General features: G+C 49.5%; 2 protein-coding genes across 6 annotated transcripts; both read right to left on the reverse strand.

Moving 5' to 3' along the window:
* Positions 1–1,683: 1,683 nt before the first annotated feature.
* Positions 1,684–4,727, reverse strand: ZNF688 (zinc finger protein 688). 2 transcript variants are annotated; one of them, XM_078345154.1, is made up of 3 exons: positions 4,454–4,727; positions 4,029–4,142; positions 1,684–2,410 (listed from the first exon to the last, which is right to left on the reverse strand). In XM_078345154.1, the coding sequence occupies exons 1-3, from the start codon at positions 4,647–4,649 to the stop codon at positions 1,893–1,895; spliced, it is 828 nt and encodes a 275-aa protein (XP_078201280.1). In that variant the 5' UTR covers positions 4,650–4,727; the 3' UTR covers positions 1,684–1,892. The 2 variants fall into 2 exon arrangements, with proteins under 2 accessions (XP_078201280.1, XP_078201281.1); XM_078345155.1 differs by lacking the exon at positions 4,029–4,142.
* Positions 4,728–7,911: 3,184 nt separating this feature from the next.
* On the reverse strand, positions 7,912–16,236 carry ZNF785 (zinc finger protein 785). Of its 4 annotated transcripts, none has more exons than XM_035267414.3 (4): positions 15,937–16,236; positions 15,653–15,781; positions 12,792–13,545; positions 7,912–12,202 (listed from the first exon to the last, which is right to left on the reverse strand). In XM_035267414.3, exons 1-4 carry the CDS (start codon positions 15,968–15,970, stop codon positions 12,199–12,201), a joined length of 921 nt encoding a protein of 306 aa, XP_035123305.1. In that variant the 5' UTR covers positions 15,971–16,236; the 3' UTR covers positions 7,912–12,198. The 4 variants fall into 4 exon arrangements, with proteins under 4 accessions (XP_035123305.1, XP_078201279.1, XP_035123302.1 ...); XM_078345153.1 differs by having other exon boundaries at positions 15,932–16,236; XM_035267411.3 differs by having other exon boundaries at positions 7,912–13,545.
* Between the last annotated feature and the right edge of the window lie 2,554 nt (positions 16,237–18,790).

Raw genomic sequence — 18,790 nt, forward strand, 5'->3', positions numbered from 1 at the left:
AGTTCCCAGCCTGTTTTCTGTCCAGATCTGACTTCTCAGAGGAGGTGGTAGAGACATCTGGGGTGTGTGTTCGTTTCCAATCATACTGCTCTATGGCCGTGAAATCTTGAGAGCATCACATCATCTCCCTGAGCCTCAGTTTACTTATCTGCAAACATGGTTATTTATTTATTTATTTTTTAAAGATAGGGTTTCACCATGATGGCCAGGCTGGTCTTGAACTCCTGACCTCAGGTGACCCACCCACCTTGGCCTTCCAAAGTGCTAGGATTACAGGCGTGAGCCACTGCGCCCAGCCAAACATGGTTATTAATATCCATGCCCTGCCTCCCTGGCAGGCTTCCTTACACTTTCTAAAGTGTAGACTGTCCACAGTAATTCAACAAATGATTGTTGCACATTTACTATGTCATACATCTTGTTAAAATGTCAGTCTACACAGTAACACTCTTGAGGTAGATATTATTCATCCTCATTTTACAGAGGAGGGTACTGAGGCTCAGGGAGGTCACATGACTTACCAGCTGTGCCTGGGGAAGTTCCAGAGACTAGGTTGTGTTTTTTCTTTTTTGAGACAGAGGTGTGCTCAACTGCCCAGGCTTGAGTACATTGGCACGATCTTGGCTTACTACAACCACCATCTCCTGGGTTCAAGCGATTCTCCCATCTCAACCTCCCAAGTAACTGGGATTACAGGCACCTGCCACCATGCCCAGCTAATTTTTGTATTTTAGTAGAGACAGGGTTTCACCATGTTGGCCAGGCTGGTCTTGATCTCCTGACCTCAAGTGATCCACCTGCCTAGGATTACAGGTGTGAGCCACTGCAACTGGCCTTTTTTTTTTTAAGAAATGGAGTCTTGGCCAGGTGCAGTGGCTCATGCCTGTAACCCCAGCACATTGGGAGGCCAAGGCATGTGGCTCACCTGAGGTCAGGAGTTTGAGACCAGCCTAGTTAACACGTGAAACCCCGTCTCTACTAAAAATGCAAAAATTAGCCAGGCATGGTGGCTCATGCCTGTAATCCCAGCTACTCAGGGGGCTGAGGCAGGAGAAGTGCGTGAACCTGGAAGGCACAGGTTGCAGTAAGCCAAGACGGTGCCACTGTACTCCACCTTGGGTGACAGAGTGAGACCCTGTCTCAAAAAAAAAAAAAGAAGAAAGAAAGAAAGAAAGAAAGAAAGAAAGAAAGAAAGAAAGAAATGGAGTCTTGGTCTGTTGCCCAGGCTGTAGTACAGTAGCACAATCATAGCCCACTGTAGCCTGGAACTCCTGTGCTCAAGCCCTCCTCCCGCCTCAGCCTCCCAAGTAGCTGGGATCACAGGTATGACATGCCACTATGCCTGGTTAATTTTTTTCCTCTAGAGATAGCATTTCACTATGTTGCTCAGGCTGGTCTGGACTCCTGCCTCAAGCAATCCTCCCGCCTTGGCCTCTCAACAGAGGCTGGATTTGTGCCACCTGCATCTATTCTATTCCCATCCACTCCAGTGTCTGAGCCCCCTTCGGGTGACAATTAGCCAGGGTTTGACAACACCCTCCATGTAGGTACCCTCCCCAGGCCTTGGTCCCCCTCAGCATCTGCATCTGAAGGAGTGAAGGAGTGGCTAGTTCCTGAGATGATGGAAAGGTCTCTGTTGGACCTGATCAGATAACACTTTGAAATGAGTCCAGGATCTCACTCTGTTCTTTTTTTTTTTTTTTTTTTTAACAGAAGACTGGGGAGAGAGGTGTCAAGTTTAATCTATTTGAATCTTACAGGCACTTTTCTTTTTACAAGTTGGAAACTTGAGGGATCCTTGAGGCATGAATTTCAGTTCCGGAGTCCCAGACTCAGGAGCCCACCTCAGGGCTCAGTCAGTCCTTCGTGCCAATGTCAGTCTGCGGTGCCGCTCAGCCGCACTCCTCGAAGATGTCTGGGTAGTGCCGGAAGAGCACAGGCGGGTCCCGGTCACCTCGGACTGGGGCCCGAGGCACAGCCCGGATCCCAGGCCTCCGGCCCCGCCGCCCCCCGGAGCAGGAGCGGTGGATCCACTGATGCGCTTCCACAGCGAATTTCCTCTTGAAGCGCATGCCACACTCAGGGCAGGGGAAGGGCCGCTCCCCCGAATGCATGCGCCTGTGGCTGACCAGCAGCGAGGGGTAGGTGAAGCGGCGGCCACAGTCCGTGCACACGTGGCGCCGCTGACCGGCCTGAGCATCCACGCTGGGCACGGGTGCAGGGGGCTGTGCTCCTGTGGACTGGTCCCAGGCAGCACTTGTGGGTGGCTGTGCCCATGCCGAGGCCACGCTAATAGCCAGGTCAGGGTTTCGTCCCACCAGCACTTCCAGATTCTCCATAGGAGCCTTTCTAGGCCCTTTGGATTTTGGACCTTCCTCGGGTTCCTCTTCCTTCGTGTTTGGGGCATCTCCTGGGAAACCGGAATTAAGGTACATTTACAAACACTTTCGAATAGACTGTCTTAGGTTATAGAATGCTTTTCACATAAGGCAGTGCCAGAGAAGTTCCATCCAGTGATTAACACACAGGCTTTGGAACAAGGTAAACAGGATTCTGACCTCCTAAGAGTGACTTATCGGGGCCTTGGTTCCTGATGCATCAAATAGGAATAATAATGGCTTTTCACTTCACAGCTTTGCTGGATTAGCTGAGTAGAGATGTATGTTAAGCACTTAGTAAGTGCTCAGGAAGCAGGGGTTTTATTATTATTTCATTTTTGAGACAGAGTCTCACTCTGTCACCCAGGCTGGAGTGCAGTGGCAGGATCTGGACTCTGCAGCCTCTGCCTCCCAGTTTCAAGGGATTCTCCTGCCTCAGCCTCGCAAGTAGCTGGGATTACAGGTGCCTGCCACCATGCCCGGCTAATTTTTGTATTTTTAGTAGAGATGGGGTTTCGTTACATAAGCCATGCTGGTCTCAAACTCCTGACCTCAGCCTCCCAAAATGCTTGAATTACAGGCATGAGCCACCGTGCTCGGCCAAGCAGGGACTATCATTAGTGTGGTTTCTCCATTTTTTGTAAGGTAAGAGACTCTTTTACAGATGAGGAAACATATTTGCTCAAGATCACTCCACTGGGGGATGGTGAAGGGAGAAAAGCCAACTTGTCAATGACTGGGCTTTTTTTCTTGTGCCACTTTACCTCACTTGAGGAATGTGAAAGGCAGACCTGAAGGCATTTTCATTCTTAAGGAGTTTTAGTTATTCCTGAAAGAGAGAGAATGAGGTAGCCAAGCACAGAGGCTGATGCCTTTCACCCCAGCCTGGCCAACATGGGAAAACCTCGTCTCTACTATAAATACAAAAATTAGCAAAGCATGGTGGTGTGTGCCTGTCATTCCAGCTACCCGGGAGGCTGAGGTGGGAGAATCATTCAAACCTGGGAGGTGGCGGTTACAGTGAACTGAGATCGCAGTACTGCATTCCAGCCAGGGCAACAGAGGGAGACTCCCTATATATATATATAAAAAAAAAAAAAAAAAAAAAAAGGCTGGCGAGGTGGATCATGCCTGTAATCCCAGAACTTTGGGAGGCCGAGGAGGGGTGGATTACCTGAGGTCAGGAGTTTGAGACCAGCCTGGCAAACATGGAGAAACCCCACCTCTACTAAAAATACAATATTAGCCAAGTGTGGTGGTGCATGCCTATAATCCCAGCCACTTGGGAGGCTAGGCAGGAGAATCACTTGAACCTGAAAGGCAAAGGCTGCAGTGAGCTGAGATCGCACCATTGTACTCCAGCCTCGGCAACAAGAGCAAAACTCTGTCTCAAAAAAAAAAAAAAAAAAAAAAAAAGAGAATGAGAGGAACCTGGAAGCTCAAGCATGTTGGACTGGGCTCCCGGTCCCCACAGGACCGCTGTCCTATGTTCTGAAAACTTTTTACCAGTTCTGCCTTGTTTACTCTTCTAGTATTCAACAGTTGAATTTCTTTAGGGATGCTGGAAGTGGGAGCCTGAAAGGAAACTGCTAGACAGGAAGCCCTGGAAAACCAAGTTTGGGGAGGGGGGGACCCGGAACCATCCCTCACCTCTCCGAGCTCCTCCCAGGCTTTCCCCATTCTCAGGATCCTGGGCGGCGGAGCTCCACGCCTCACTCTCCTGTTCCATCCAAGAGATGAGGGCTGGTTTGGGGCCTGGGAATCCTGGGAGAGAACAGGGATCACAGCGCGGGCCTGAGAAGCCATCGTGGGAAGATGGCAGTCCCCTCCAGGCTGAGAGCACCTCCTCGGAGCTTATACTCAACCTGGACGGGGATGCAGTGCTGCTGCCTGAATGAAGTGGATGCGGGTGAAAACACTCCCGAGGGGGTACCTGAAGCCCTGGGAATGGGAGATGGCTGCTGGCGCTGGTGCAAGAGTGCGGGATTAGGGCTCACAGTCCTCTCGGTCCTTCTACATCATCTCCCCTGTGAACCCGGTGAAGGAGGAGAGGGGCTCGGACCCGGGGCTCTCACCGAGCGCGCCCAGGTGGCCGTAGGTCTCCCGCATCACGTCCCGGTATAGGGCCCTCTGCGCCGGCCGCAGACAGCCCCACTCCTCCGGGGAGAAGTACACGGCCACGTCCGCGAAGCTCACGGCCCCGGGCTTCCTGCAACCAGGCCTGGTCTCCCCGGGCCTCCGCGCCAGGAGCGGGGCTGGGGGCGGCGCCATGGGGCCTCGCAGCCCCGATCGGCGGCCGCCAGTTCCCTGGGGCCGCCGCCTCCCCGCTCCAGGCTTCAGCTGTTGTCCACAGGAAGGGCTGCCCCGCCCAGCCGTGGCGTCCGAACGTAGCCTAGGCAACCGAAGTATCAGAAACTGGCTGCTAGGGATTCGGGATTCTGATAGGGACAAACAGAACTCCTCAGTGTTTATTCACTTGATGGCCGCTTGGACATAGACACCCAGGTTAAGAGACCCCGGAAGGTGCCTTCAGAAAATATGGCGCCCACCTAGGTTCAATTGTCACGGGCTGCTCTTAAGGGCGCCATTCTTTGACCGTATCAAATATGGCGCCTTTCTGACTTCTCTGGCCTCAACGTCCCTCTTGCCCTTAAATAAAGCCGCTTCGGATGCTTTTTCTGGTGAGAGACGCGGGGTGACGGGGAAGTAGAGGCGAGAGGCTTATTGCCTTCAAGAAAGATGGATGGGCCGGAAACTTCACATATCCCTCTTTACCCGCAATATGCAACGGCCGAAGATTGGCCGGTACCCCGGAAAAAGGTGAGCGGTGATTGGCCTGGGATTGGCGGGGCATTTGAAGGGACCCCGCGGTCCTGAAACCTCTTGAAGTACTGGAGCGCAGCGGGGACCTCGGCATCTATGGTGCTCGGGATTGTGTCCCCGACGGTCTCTTGCGGTCCCTCCCGTAGGCCGCATCTGGAATCTGATCCCCAGACCCCTTGGGAAGACGCACACAGCCTGGCAAACCATGTGTACACTCGCGGTAGAAGCAGGTGCGTGTTTTACAGTAGGAGCTTAGCTACTGAGTCCACCCGGCCCCTGGCATCCGCACCTCTGCTTGCTCAGGCTCTAGACCGAAGCTGCAGGCGAAGGAACGTGCTTGGTGAGGATGGAATCGGAATGGGGAAATTTTAAACTACATTGTAATTTTTGCCAAATTAATTAACATACATGGATTTTTTGTTTTGTTTTGAGACCGGGTCTTGCTTGTGGCCCAGGCTGGAGTGCAGTAGTGCGATCCTAGCTCACTGCAGACTCGACGTCGCGGGCTCAAGCGGTCTTCTCACCTCAGCCTCCCGAGAAGATGGGACCACAGGCGCACACCCCATACTTGGCTAATTTTTAAATTTTTGACACAGAGAAAGGCTCTTGTTATGTTGCCCAGGCTGGTCTGGAACTCCGGGCCTCAAGCAATCCTCCTGCCTCGGCCTCTCAAAGTGCTGTGATCACAGGCAGGAGCCACTGTTGTCTGTCATTTCTACTTCTTTACGGTTGTTCCAAATTACCAAAGATAGCATCACATTTCAAATCCTAATTTTTTTCCTGGGAAACTTCCCTCCTTTAGCCTTCAGTCTTCTCTCTAAACTGGATTGGGCCTCAGCTATTCTCATACGGGGTCTCCCCTTCCTGCTGTCCTGGGTTGTATCCTCTGCTTCCTAGATTTAACGTCTTTATTTTCAAACCAAGATGGGTTATCGTCATGGCTGGCAGCATTGTACTATAGTACTAGTTGCCTACATCCCCAAATTTGGAATATCCCTGCAGTCACGCAATATGGAGAATACTGTTTGCTAAGCATGGGGCTGGTGGCTGGAGATAACAGGCAAGGCCTACTAGGTCCCTGCTGTCATTCTGGCCCTGGATCTACACCTTGCTTGGCTCCCCTGCTGGCCCTAGTATAACAAGCCTTCCTTTTTATTTAAGTGTTCTTTATTGCTGCCTTTTCAGTGAAGATTTCTTTGTATTTTCTGGCCTACACTTGCTGTTTTTCACCTGAAATATTTTTTGGCTTTTAGTGTGACTCTTGCTGATCTCATGCTTATTGACTATGAATTAATTATTAATTGTTAATAATTAAATATGATTAACATGCTTATATTATTACTTTGAATTCTGGAACTGCCTCACTGCACTGAATAAGGAAAAAATATACTCTTAGAAATTAGTCTTTATTTGTTTATTTATTTATTTATTTATTTTTTTGAGAGAGTCTCGCTCTGTGGCCAGGCATAAAATAAATATTTTTAAAATTTAAAAAATAGGCCAGGCGAGGTGGCTCCTGCCTGTAATCCCAGCACTTTGAGAGGTTGAGGTGGGCAGATCACGAAGTCAGGAGATCGAGACCCTCTTGGCTAACATGGTGAAACTGTCTCTACTAAAAATACAAAAAATTAGCCGAGTGTGGTGGCAGGTGCCTATAGTCCCAGCTACTCAAAAGGCTGAGGCACAAGAATGGCTTGAACCCAGGAGGCGGAGGTTGCAGTGAGCCAAGATCACACCACTGCACTTCAGCCTGGGTGAAAGAGTCAGACTCCATTTAACAAAAAAAAAGAAAATTTATTGAAACATATAATTCTTACATATTTACGGGGTTCATGTGATATTTTGCTTTGTTTCATACATAGAATGTACAATAATTGAGTCAGGATATTTGGGGTATCAATCTTGTTGAGTATTGAACATTTCTATGTGTTGGGAAAATTTCAAATCCTCTCTTCTAGCTATGGAAATTTATAGTACTTTGTTAACTGCAGTCACCCTGCTCCACTCTTGAACATTACAAGTTATCTCTTCTTCTTGACTGTATGTTTGTACCCATTACCTAACTTCTCTTCATCTCATCTCTCCCACCCACATACACCCTTCCAATCTCTGGTATCATTCTCTCTACCTCTGTGAGATCAACTTTTCTAGCTCTCACATATAAGTGAGGACATGTGATATTTGTCTTTCTGTGTCTGGCTTATTTCACTTAACATAATGACCCCCAGTTCCATCCATGTTGCTGTAAACATTATTTCTTTTTTTTCTTTAAGACAGAGTCTTGTTCTGTCACTAGGCTGGAGTGCATTGGTGGGATCTAGGCTCACTGCAACCTCTGCCTCCCGAGTTCAAGCAATTCTCCTGCCTCAGCCTCCCAAGTAGCTGAGAGAGATTACAGGCACACACCGCCATGCCCAGCTATTTTTGTATTTTTAGTATAGACAGTTTCACCATGTTGGCCAGGATGGTCTCAATCTCTTAATCTCATGATCCGCCCGCTCTGGCCTCCCAAAGTGCTGGGATTACAGGCCTCAGCCACTGTGTCCAGCCAACATTATTTCATTTTTTTATGGCTGAATTCCACTGTGGAGATTTTTATATATATATATGGCACGTTTTCTTTATTCATTCATCTGCTGATCGACACTTAGGTTGATTCCATGTCTTTGCCATGTAAACATGGCTACAGTAAACACAGAAATGCAGGTTATCTTTTTATTTATATACTGATTTATTTTCCTTTGGATAAATTCCAGGCAGTGGGATTGGTGGATCACATAGCAGGTTTTTTTTTTTTTTTGAGACGGAGTCTTACTCTGTCACCCAGGCTGGAGTGCTGTGGCATGATCTTGGCTCACTGCAACCTCTGCCTCCCAGGTTCAAGCAATTCTCCTGCCTCAGCCTCTCAAGTAGCTGGGATTACAGGCACCTGCCATCATGCCCAACTAATTTTTGTATTTTTAGTAGAGACGGGGTTTTACCATGTTGGCCAGGCTGGTCGTGAACTTCTGACCTCCAGTGATCCACCAGGCTAGGCCTCCCAAAGGGCTTGGATTATAGACGTGAGCCACTGTCCAGCCCACATGGTAGGTTTTTTATTCCCCATACTGTTTTCAATAGTGGCTGTACTAAATTACATTCCTATCTATCAACAGTGTGTAACAGTTTGATTCTCTCTCTCTCTCTTTTTTTTTTTTTTTTGAGATGGAGTTTTGCTCTTGTTGCTCAGGCTGGAGTGCAATGGCACGATCTCGGCTCACTGCAACCTCCACCTCCCAGGTTCAAGCTATTCTCCTGCCTCAGCCTCCCGAGTAACTGGGATTACAGGCATGCACCACCATGCCTGGCTAATTTTGTATTTTTAGTAGAGACAGGGTTTTACCATATTGGTCAGGCTTGTCTCAAACTCCTGACCTCAGGTGATCCTCCTGCCTTGGCCTCCCAAAGTGTTGGGATTACAGGTATGAGCCATGGCACCTGAATCAAACTTTCAAATAAGACTAAAACTGTTCCATCCCAAGTAGCTGATATGTTGTTTTCCTGCCATTCATTACAAAAATACAAAAATTGGCCAGGCGTAGTGGCTCACACCTTGTAATCCTAGCACTTTGGGAGGCTTAGGTAGACAGATCACTTGAGTCCATGAATTAAAGACCAGCCTGGGAAAAACCCATCTGTATAAAAAATACAAAAATCAGCCAAGCATGGTGGCATGTGCCTGTACTCCCAGCTACTCAAGAAGCTGGGATGACAAGGAGAAATACCTGAGCCCAGGAGTTCGAGACTGCAGTGAACCATGACTGTGCCACTGCATTCCAGTCTAGGCAACAGTGAGACCTTGTCCCCATCCCCCCAAAAAATGCTCTTGCTTTCAAATTCTTTTATTGCCCATCATATTGTAAATGTTTTTTCAAGATTCTTGATCAGATAATTATGAGAAGTCACAAAACATACAGGAGATAATTGGGCTTCAATAGACTTTACTTGTCAATAACAGAGTACAACTGAACTTTAAGTGGGAGCTGAAGTTTCTTTCTTGCCTTTTTTTTCCTTTGAGAGGAGGTCTTGTTGCCCAGGCTGGAGTGTAATGGTACAATCTTGGCTCACTGCAACCTCTGCCTCCCGAGGTCAAATGATTCTCCTGCCTCAACCTCCTGAGTAGCTGGGATTACAGGCATGTGCCACCATGCCCGGCTACTTTTTTTCTTTTTTTCTTTTTTTTTTAGTAGAGATGGGGTTTCACCATGTTGGTCAGGCTTGTCTAGAACTCCTGACCTCAGGTGATTCACCCACCTTGGCATCCCCAAATGCTGAGATTACAGGGGTTAGCCACCGCACCTGGCTTTTTTTTTTTCTTCTTGAAATAGTGTCTTGGTCTGTTACTCAGACTAAAGTTGTGCCATCAGAGCTCACTGCAACTTCAGACTCTAGGGCTGCAGCTATCCTCCTGCTTCAGCCTCCCTCACCATGCTCAACTAATTTTTTAAAATTTTTGTTAGAAACGAGTTCTTGCTGTGTTTTCCAGGCTGGTCTCAAATGCCTGAGCTCATGCAGTCCTCCTGCCTTAGCCTCCCAAAGTGCTGGGATTACAGGCGTGAGCCACTGCACCCAGCCGAGAGCTGAAGTTTCTTGCACAAACTCAGCTGCATGGTGAAGTGTTCAGAAGTGAAATCTAATGATGTCTGCAGCTTTGAAATACATTAATAAAATGATAAACGAATGGATGGAGGGATGGATAGGCAGAATGACACATGTAAAGCCAATAGAGAAAAATGTTATTTGTAGAATCTAGGTGATGCTAAAGGTCACACAGCTAGTCTGGACTGAGCTAAGCCTGGAATCCAGGTCTGCCAGTTCAGGAGAGGCTATGTGGTAAAGATAACACCCAGTTCCCAGTTTTTGTTTTTGTTTTGTTTTGAGATGGAGTCATGCTTTGTAGCCCAGGCTAGAGTGCAGTGGTACGATCTTGGCTCACTGCAACCTCTGTCTCCCAGGTTCAAGCAATCCTCCTGCCTCAGCCTCCTGAGTAGCTGGTACTACAGGCATGCGCCACCAGGGTCGGCTAATATTTTGGTATTTTTGGTAGAGATGGGGTTTCACCGTATTGCCTGGTTGGTCTCGAACTCCTGGCCTCAAGTGATTCACTCACCTCTGCCTCCCAAAATGCTGAATTACAGGCGTGAGCCACCACATGTGGCCCCAGTTCCCATTAATAATTATCTTGGGCTAGGAGCGGTGGCTCATGCCTATAATCCCAGCACTTTGGGAGGCCAAGGTGGGTGGATCATGAGGTCAGGAGTTCGAGACCAGCCTGACCAACATGGTGAAACCCCATGCTACTAAAAATACAAAAAATAGCTGGGCATGGTGGTACGTGCCTATAATCCCAGCTACTCAGAGGCTGAGGCAGGAGAATCCCTTGAACCTGGGAGGCAGAGGTTGCTGTGAGCCAAGATCACGCTGCTGCATTCCAGCCTGGGCAACAGAGTGAGACTCCATCTAAAAAAGAAAAAAAAAAGGCAGAGCACTGAAGCTTACCCCTGTAATTCCAGAACTTTGGGAGGCCGAAGCAGGCTGATCACTTGAAGTCAGAAATTTGAGACCAGCTTGGCCAACATGGCAAAACTCCGTCTCTACTGAAAATACAAAAATTACCCAAGCGTGGTGGTGGGTGCCTGTAATTCAGGAGGCTAAGGTGGGACAATCGCTTGAAACTGGGAGGCAGAGGTTGTAGTGAGCTGAGATCGGACCACTGCACTCCAGCCTGGGTGAGAACCCAAGGATTCAAAGAACAATCTTTTCAAAGATATATTTGAGTCACTGAGCACCAGTCCTGGAATGCAAATATGCTTAGGCCTACCTACCTCTTTTGTTCATTCCTTCAAAAGCTTTCTGTTCAAAAGTAGGGCTAGCAGATTTAAATGGGCCAGAAAGACCTCTCTGAACTGTTGTTTTTGTTTGGTTGGTTGGATTTTTTTGAGACAGAGTCTTGCTCTGTTGCCCAGGCTGGAGTGCAGTGGTGCTATCTCAGCTCACTGCAACCTCCACGTCCTGGGATCAAGCCATTCTTTTGCTTCAGCCTCCCGAGAAGCTGGGATTACAGGCATGCGCCACCACGCCTGGTTAATTTCTTTCTTTTTTTTTTTTTTTAAACTAGAGATAGGGTTTCTCTATATTGGCCAGACTGGCCTTGAACTCCTGACCTCAATCGATCCACCCACCTCAGCCTCCCAAAGTGCTAGGAATACAGTGCGTGAGCCACTGTGCCCGGCCTTCTTAACTTGACATATGCAAGCATTACAGTCAAAATTAGACTGGAAAGACTATGCCTTGATTTCAACTCTAATCAAAAGTCATTGATTCTTTCTTTAAAAAAAAAAAAGAGTATGCTAGTGCAGAGAAGGTTAAAAAGAAAAAAAAATGTAATCCCAGCACTTTGGGAGGCTGAAGCGGCTGGATCACCTGAGGTCAGGAGTTTGAGACCAGCCTGGCCAACACAGTGAAACCCCGTCTCTACTAAAAACACAAACAATTAGCCGGGCTTGGTGTCGAGCACCTGTAATCCCAGCTACTCCAGAGGCTGAGGCAGGAGAATCGCTTGAACCCAGGAGGAGGAGGTTGTGGTGAGCTGAGATCACGCCATTGCACTCCAGCCTGGGCAACAAGAGCAAAACTCCATCTCAAAAAAATAAAAATAGAAAATAAGAATCCTCCAGCATTATATTTCCAGCTACTGTGGAATATATCTTTATCAAAAAATACAAAATCCAGCGAACATGCAAATATCTGAGGAAGAAAAAAACGCTGCAATCACTAATTCATACAGTGAAGGACTGGCCCAGTTCCAGAGTTCATTAGGTTTGATGGTTTGTGCACTGTGTGCAGAATGAGAGTGGGGCGGAGAGTTCCCCACCTGAGGCCGCTGTCCTCTCTATGGCCACCTCTAGGTCTTCAACCAAGGAACACCTGCACTCCAGGTGTCTACTTGCCACATGTTTCACCTGCATTGGTAAAAGACAGAATCGTGGGATGAGCTTCCCCTCACGAGGGACAGGCCCGAGGTATCCTCTCTATTGTAGGGGATCCAGAGTGGGTCCTTTAATAGACACTGGAATGTAGGGGGCTCCATCTCAGAGAAATAGGAGAAATACAGGCCAAAAAGTAGACTGTTCCAAGAGAGCGAACAATCCAGAAGAAAAAGCCAGTTAAGTGAATGGTTTTCAGTGAAGGAATCCCAAGTGGGATGGGGAACAAGGGGGCTGTGTGCAGGAGGTTCAGGAAATGGGTCAGCCCCCAGGCACCTTTTCAGATTCCTGCCTCCTCCTCCCCACAGCCCTCTGTGCCCTCACCTCTGCTTTTTCCCTAAGGCAGAACTTTGTTTTCCTTAAACGCCCACTTCCTTTCTTTATCCCTCAATGCATAAACCTGGCCTCTTCCTCTCCAGAGAAAACACTGACCAGTTTGTGTGAACGCCATCACCCACACTCCTGAAATATATCTGGAAAGTGCCGGAAGTGAACTGGGGGATCCTGGCCTCCCAAAACATGGACGGGCTCTGAAAGCCCCACCGCGGCCTGCTGCCACCCGCACCTCTCGCTGCAGGAGCGGTGGATCCACTGATGGGCTTCCAGGGCGGACTTGCGCTTGAAGGCTTTCCCACACTCTGCGCAGGGGAAGGGCCGGCTGTCGGAGTGAATGCGCTGGTGACTGAGGAGGAGAGAAGAGTAGGTGAAGCGGCGGCCGCAGTCTGGACAGGGGTAGGGCTTCTCGCCCGTGTGTGCGCGCCTGTGGATGGCCAGCAGCGAGGTGTAGGCAAAACGGAGGCTGCAGTCGGGGCAGCTATAGGGCTTCTCGCCGGTGTGCTTGCGCTGGTGGATGGCCAGCAGGTAGGGGTAAGTGAAGCGACTCTTGCAGTCTGGGCACGCGTAGGGCTTCTCCCCAGTGTGAGCCCGCCTGTGGATAGCGAGGGAACCCCTCTGGCGGAAGCGGCGTCCGCAGTCGGGACAGGGGTAGGGCTTCTCGCCGGTGTGGATGAACTGATGCTGGAGCAGGTACTTGCGCTGGGAGAAACGTGCTGAGCACTGGGTGCAGGGGAAGGGCCGCTCCCCGGAGTGGACCCGCTGGTGGCTGGCCAGGAGGGAAGGGTAGCTAAAGTTGCGGCCACAGTGTAGGCAAGAGTAGGGCGGTCTTCGGGTCACAGTGTCCTCGAGCCAGGGCTTGCTGCTGCAGAGCTCTGGGCAGATGGCGCTGGGCAACCACTCCTTGAGAGCCACTTCATGTGCCACCACTTTTTGTTTTGGACAGTTCTTCACCCTTTCCTTCTCCTCATTCCCATCCCTGGATCCTGAAACAGGGAAGAGGTTAAAATCAGAAACCCATCCGTGGATCCTGAGACAGGGAAAATGACAAAATCAAAACCAGCATATTCCGGGACCATGTCCTGCCTTCAGGCGGCAGGAATGGTTCAGAATATGGCCCCCAGGGAGCACGGCTTAATGATAAGGGCCTCATGAAGTCCTGAAAGCCAGCCTGGAGTAAAAGCAAATGCCACGGTCTGCAGGTTAACCCAAGAAGAGTGAATACTGGAGATGATGAAAGAGGAGTCGGGCTGGGTGCCATGGCTCAAGCCTGTAATCCCAGCACTTCAGGAGCCTGAGGTGGGAGGATCGCTTGAGGCCAGAAATTCAAGGGACAATGAGCTGGGATTGGGCCACTGTACTCCAGCCTTGGCAACTCTCTTGAACTCCCAACCTCAGGTGATCCGCCCACCTTGGCCTCCAAGATTCTTGGATTACAGGCGTGAGCCACCACACAGCCTGGGCAACTCTCTAATTTAAAAAATAAAAATAAAAAAAGGCCAATTGCAGTGGCTAAACCTATAATCCCAGTACTTTGGGAGGCTGAGGCAGGTGGATCACAAGGTCAAGAGATCAAGACCATCCTGGCCAACATGGTGAAACTCTGTCTCTACTAATAATATAAAATTTCGCTGGGCGTGGTAGCACGTGCCTGTAATCCCAGCTACTTGTGAGGCTGAGGCGGGAGAATCACTTGAACTCTGGAGGCAGAGGTTGCAGTGAGCTGAGATCATGCCATTGCACTCCAGCCTGGGTGACAGAGGAAGCCACCTTCTTAAAAAAAAAATAGAGAGAGAGAGCTGGGCTCAGTGGGTGGCTCACGCCTGTAATCCCAGCACTCTGGGAGGCTGAGGCAGGCAGATAACCTGAGGTCAGGAGTTCGAGACCAGCCTGGCCAACATGGGAAAACCTAGTCTGTACTAAATTACAAAAATTAGCCGGGCGAGGTGCTGGGTGCCTATAATCCCAGCTATTCGGAAGGCTGAGGCAGGAGAATCCCTGGAACCCAAGAGGGGGAGGTTGCAGTGAGCCAACATCATGCCACTGCACTCCAGCCTAGGAGACAGCAAGACTCTGTCTCAAAAAATAATAAATAAATAAGAAAGAGGAGTGAACAATATTGAACACCTACTCTGTGCCAGGCTTTGAGGACAGTGATGGTCCCAGTCCTCATGGCACTTTCCATCCTGAACCTGTTTATGATCCCTTAACAGGCATTCAATGACCTTCTTTGATACCAATTCAAATTCTTTTGGCTCCTTTCCTCTCCGCCCTTACACACAGCCACCAAAAAGTCTACACTTGGACTGCCCCAATAGGTTACACACGAAGACCTTCCAGGAACAAGCATTTATTCTGGTATCAGAGCTGCAGGAAAAACATTTCATCTTCATTTAAAAATCTATGAATGGCCTGGCGCGGTGGTTCACGCCTATAATCCCAGCACTTTGGGAGGCCGAGGCAGGTGGATCACAAGATAAGAGATAGAGACCATCCTGGTCAACAAGGTGAAACCCCGCCTCTACTAAAAATACAAAAATTAGCTGGGCATGGTGGCACACGCCTGTAGTCCCAGCTACTCCGGAGGCTGAGGCAGGAGAATTGCTTGAACCCAGGAGGCGAAGTTGCGGTGAGCTGAGATCACGCCATTGCACTCCAGCCTGGGTAACAAGAGTGAAACTCTGTCTCAAAAACAAAAAAACTGATGAATGGTGTTATTTACACTGTGCTTAGGAAATAACAACTTCATTAGATTTTTTAAATGAAGATGAAATCATTAGTATCCAAGAGGAACATCTGTCTTCATTTTATCCCACAACAAAAATTACAGGTTTCCTCTTTCCCTTGACCTCCTGGAAACCTCAAGCTCTATTTTGCATTAAACTGGGGTTTTCCTGTATGGTTAATCTGTTCCATTGGTCCCAATTTCGCTGCTCCACCGGGCCATTTTGCAATGAGATGTGGACCTTTCTGGGGTAATGTGCAGGGAGACAGAATGAGACTTTGCAGGGGGCAGCCTGCGCTGAAGATGTGAGTTGGGGGAGGAAGTTGGGACTTCTCCACGGCCACCTACTGCTGTTTAAAATGAAGTACCTGCTTTCTGTCCCTGGCCTCCGCTGACAGTTCCAGGGCTCTCACCCTCGGGATCCTGGACCTCCGGGCTCCACGCTTCCATTTCTCCTTCCACCCAAGAGATAAAAGCGGATTTGGGGCCTGAAAATCCTGCGAAGGAGAAACACTGGGTTCGGCTGAGCTCACCGGAGGCGGGGATGAGGCTCCTCCCTCGGTGCCCCACTTCCAGCCCATTCGCTTTTGCGGACACCGATCCCCGCTTCCCACCGACTACTGGGGGTCCCGACCGGAGCTCCCGACCTCACCCAGCGCGCCCAGGTGGCCGCAGGTCTCCCGCATCACGTCCCGGTATAGGGCCCTCTGTGCGGGCCGCAGGCAGCCCCACTCCTAGGGGGAGAAGTACACGGCCACGTCCGCGAAGCTCAAGGCTCCCGGCCTGCTATCCCGCCTGGGCGGAGGCCGGGTCTCCCAGAGTACATGGGCCGGGGGCGGCCCCGTGGGAAACCCTTTCTGCCTGGTAAAGGGAAGCTTCCGGGGAAAGTGGAGATGCCGGCGCTTAACTGTCTTTCCTCTGATAAGTCCGTAAGGACCCTACACCTTCCCTTAACCAAGATGGCGCCTTCCTGGCGTCAACACCTCTCGCTTTTCCTCGGTACCCTTACACACCTGGGGGAAACCAGGGGGGAAGCTGCCCTCGTAACACAACCAGATAGATGGCGTGTGTTGATTGGACACTACCGGGAGGCCCAGGGTAGAAGAAATGCTGTGATTGGGCATTTTTTTGGAGCGGTCTGTTTGAAAAGCTGAGGGTGAAGGAACGACAGATCTGAAAGTAGTCGGAGCTGAGGGGCCTCAGGGTCTCTTGACTCGCTTTTCCCAGACAGCCTCCTAGGAGAGGCTGTGGCCAGCTGACGCTACTTCCTTCTGCTACTGAGGTGAGACGCTTTAGGACAGATGCGGATGTCCAGGGCTTCGGGGTGAGTAAAGGTGAAGCGCAAAGCCTTGGGCGGCTGTGTAGTGAGCGGGTTAGGGACGGCAGATCCCAGCTCTGAGCTCTGCGTACTCCGGACCGGGCCAGCCCGAGGGAACAGGATCCTACCCAGGATCTAATTTGGCGTTTGCCCGATGGTCACAGATGTCTTTCCTTTTAGGGACACAGAAGGCTGGGTAACTGCTCACAGGCGCAGAGCCAGGATTTAACGGCAGCTCCTGGCCGGGCGCGGTGGCGCGCGCTGGTGGTCCCAAGCTAGTCGGGGGACTGAGGCAGGAGGATCGCCTGAATCCCGGAGGTGGAGACTGCAGTGAGTTGAGATCGCGCCCCAGCACCTCAGGCTGGGCGACAGAGCTGGGCGCCCATCTCTAAAAACAAAAAGTCATTTTCTCGCTTCCAGGTTCGGTTAAGGGCTTAGTGTAGGGCCCTGCACAAAGTACTATTATAATTATGAGTTTATAGTTGTTATATTAATTTTTAATACCATCTGTGTCCTATCTCAATCAGAAAACCTGTGTTCAAATTACAGCTGATGGCCAGGCACTGTAACTCACGTCTGTAATCCCACCCGCTTTGGAGGCCAAGGCGGGTGGATCACGAGGTCAGGAGTTCGAGACCAGCCTGGCTAACATGGTGAAATCCTGTCTCTAACAAAGATATAAAAGAGTGGTGTGTGCCTGTAATTCCAGCTACTCGAGAGGCTGAGGCAGGAGAATTGTTTGAACCCAGGAGGCGGAGGTTGCAGTGAGCCAAGATTGGGCCACTGCACTCCAGCCTGGGTGACAGGAAGAGACTCCGTCTCTAAATAAATAAATAAGCAAGCAAGCTGATAAGTGAGTAATAAAACTGGGAAATGAATCAGATAATCTCTTAAGACTGTTTTTCTGACCTTTCCAATCCAGTATTCATAGAAACAGAGGAGGAACATTTTAGATGTATAACAAAAAGCTGTTCATCCCCACTTTTAATTTGGCTGGGCACAGACTCACGGCTGTAATCCCAGCACTTTGGGAGGCTGAAGTGGGTGGATCATTTGAGGTCAGCAGTTCAAGATCAGCCTGGCCAACAACTCTACTAAAATACAAAGATTGGCCAGGCGTGGTAGCACATGCCTGTAATTCCAGCTACTTGGAGGGCTGAGTCACAAGAATCACTTAAATTCAGGAGGCAGAGGTCGCAGTGAGCCCCAGTCACATCATTGCACTCCAGCCTGGGCGACAGAGTGAGATTCGATCTCAAACACACACACACACACACACACACACACACACACACACACACACAATATATATATATATACAGATGGCCAATAAGGACATGAAAAGATGTTCAACATCATAAGTCTTTAGGAAAATGCAAATTATACCCACCAAGAGCACTTAAAGCCCCTGAACTGAATTTAAAATGGCTGGGCTTGGTGACTCAGGCCTGTAATCCCAGCACTTTGGGAGGCTGACGCAGGTGGATCGCCTGAGGTCAGGAGTTGCAGACCAGCCTAGCCAACAAGGTGAAACCCCGTCTCTACTAGAAATAAAAAAATTTGGCTGGGAATGGTGGCTCACCCTGTAATCCCAGCACTTTGAGAGGCCAAGGCAGGTGGGTCACCTGAAGTCAGGAGTGCAAGACCAGCCTGGCCAACGTGGAGAAACCTCATTTCTACGAAAAATACACAAATTAGCCAGGCATAGTGGCACATGCTTGTAATCCCAGCTACTTGAAAGGCTGAGGTGGGAGAATTGCTTGAACCTGGGAGGCGGATATTGCTGTGAGCTGAGATCATGCCGCTGCACTCCTGCCTGGGCGACAGTGAGACTCTGTCTCAAAAAAATAAATAAAATAAAAATACAAAAATTTCAGTAGCTCGAGCCTGTAATCCCAGCTACTGAGGAGGCTGAGGCAAGAGAATCACTTGAACCCAGGAGGTGGAGGTCAGAGGTCGCAGTGAGCCAAGATCATGACATTGCACTTCAGCCTGGGCAACAAGCGAAACTCCATCTCATTAAAAAAAATTTTGTTAAAATGATAAATTTTATGTTATTTATATTTTATGTCAATAAAAAAGCACTATGAGATATCACTTTACATTCATGATGGTTAACAACAAAAAAAAGCCAGAGAAAAAAGTGTTGATGAGGATGTGGAAAAATTGGAACCCTTGTGCATTGCTG

This window comes from Callithrix jacchus, chromosome 12, assembly GCF_049354715.1.
Source record: "Callithrix jacchus isolate 240 chromosome 12, calJac240_pri, whole genome shotgun sequence".
Classification (NCBI taxonomy): domain Eukaryota; kingdom Metazoa; phylum Chordata; class Mammalia; order Primates; family Cebidae; genus Callithrix; species Callithrix jacchus.

What these genes read in the sequence shown, in the direction of transcription:
- ZNF688 (XM_078345154.1), bottom strand. Translation starts at nt 4,649, where the DNA reads ATGGCGCCGCCCCCAGCCCCGCTCCTGGCGCGGAGGCCCGGGGAGACC. An exon ending in CGGCCACCTGGGCGCGCTCG is followed by an intron (nt 4,143 to 4,453) that starts GTGAGAGCCCCG and finishes GTTCTCTCCCAG; the next exon opens with GATTCCCAGGCCCCAAACCA. An exon ending in CCTGGGAGGAGCTCGGAGAG is followed by an intron (nt 2,411 to 4,028) that starts GTGAGGGATGGT and finishes CCGGTTTCCCAG; the next exon opens with GAGATGCCCCAAACACGAAG.
- ZNF785 (XM_035267411.3), bottom strand. Translation starts at nt 15,970, where the DNA reads ATGCGGGAGACCTGCGGCCACCTGGGCGCGCTGG. An exon ending in CGGCCACCTGGGCGCGCTGG is followed by an intron (nt 15,782 to 15,936) that starts GTGAGGTCGGGA and finishes TCTCCTTCGCAG; the next exon opens with GATTTTCAGGCCCCAAATCC. An exon ending in AGGCCAGGGACAGAAAGCAG is followed by an intron (nt 13,546 to 15,652) that starts GTACTTCATTTT and finishes TCCCTGTTTCAG; the next exon opens with GATCCAGGGATGGGAATGAG.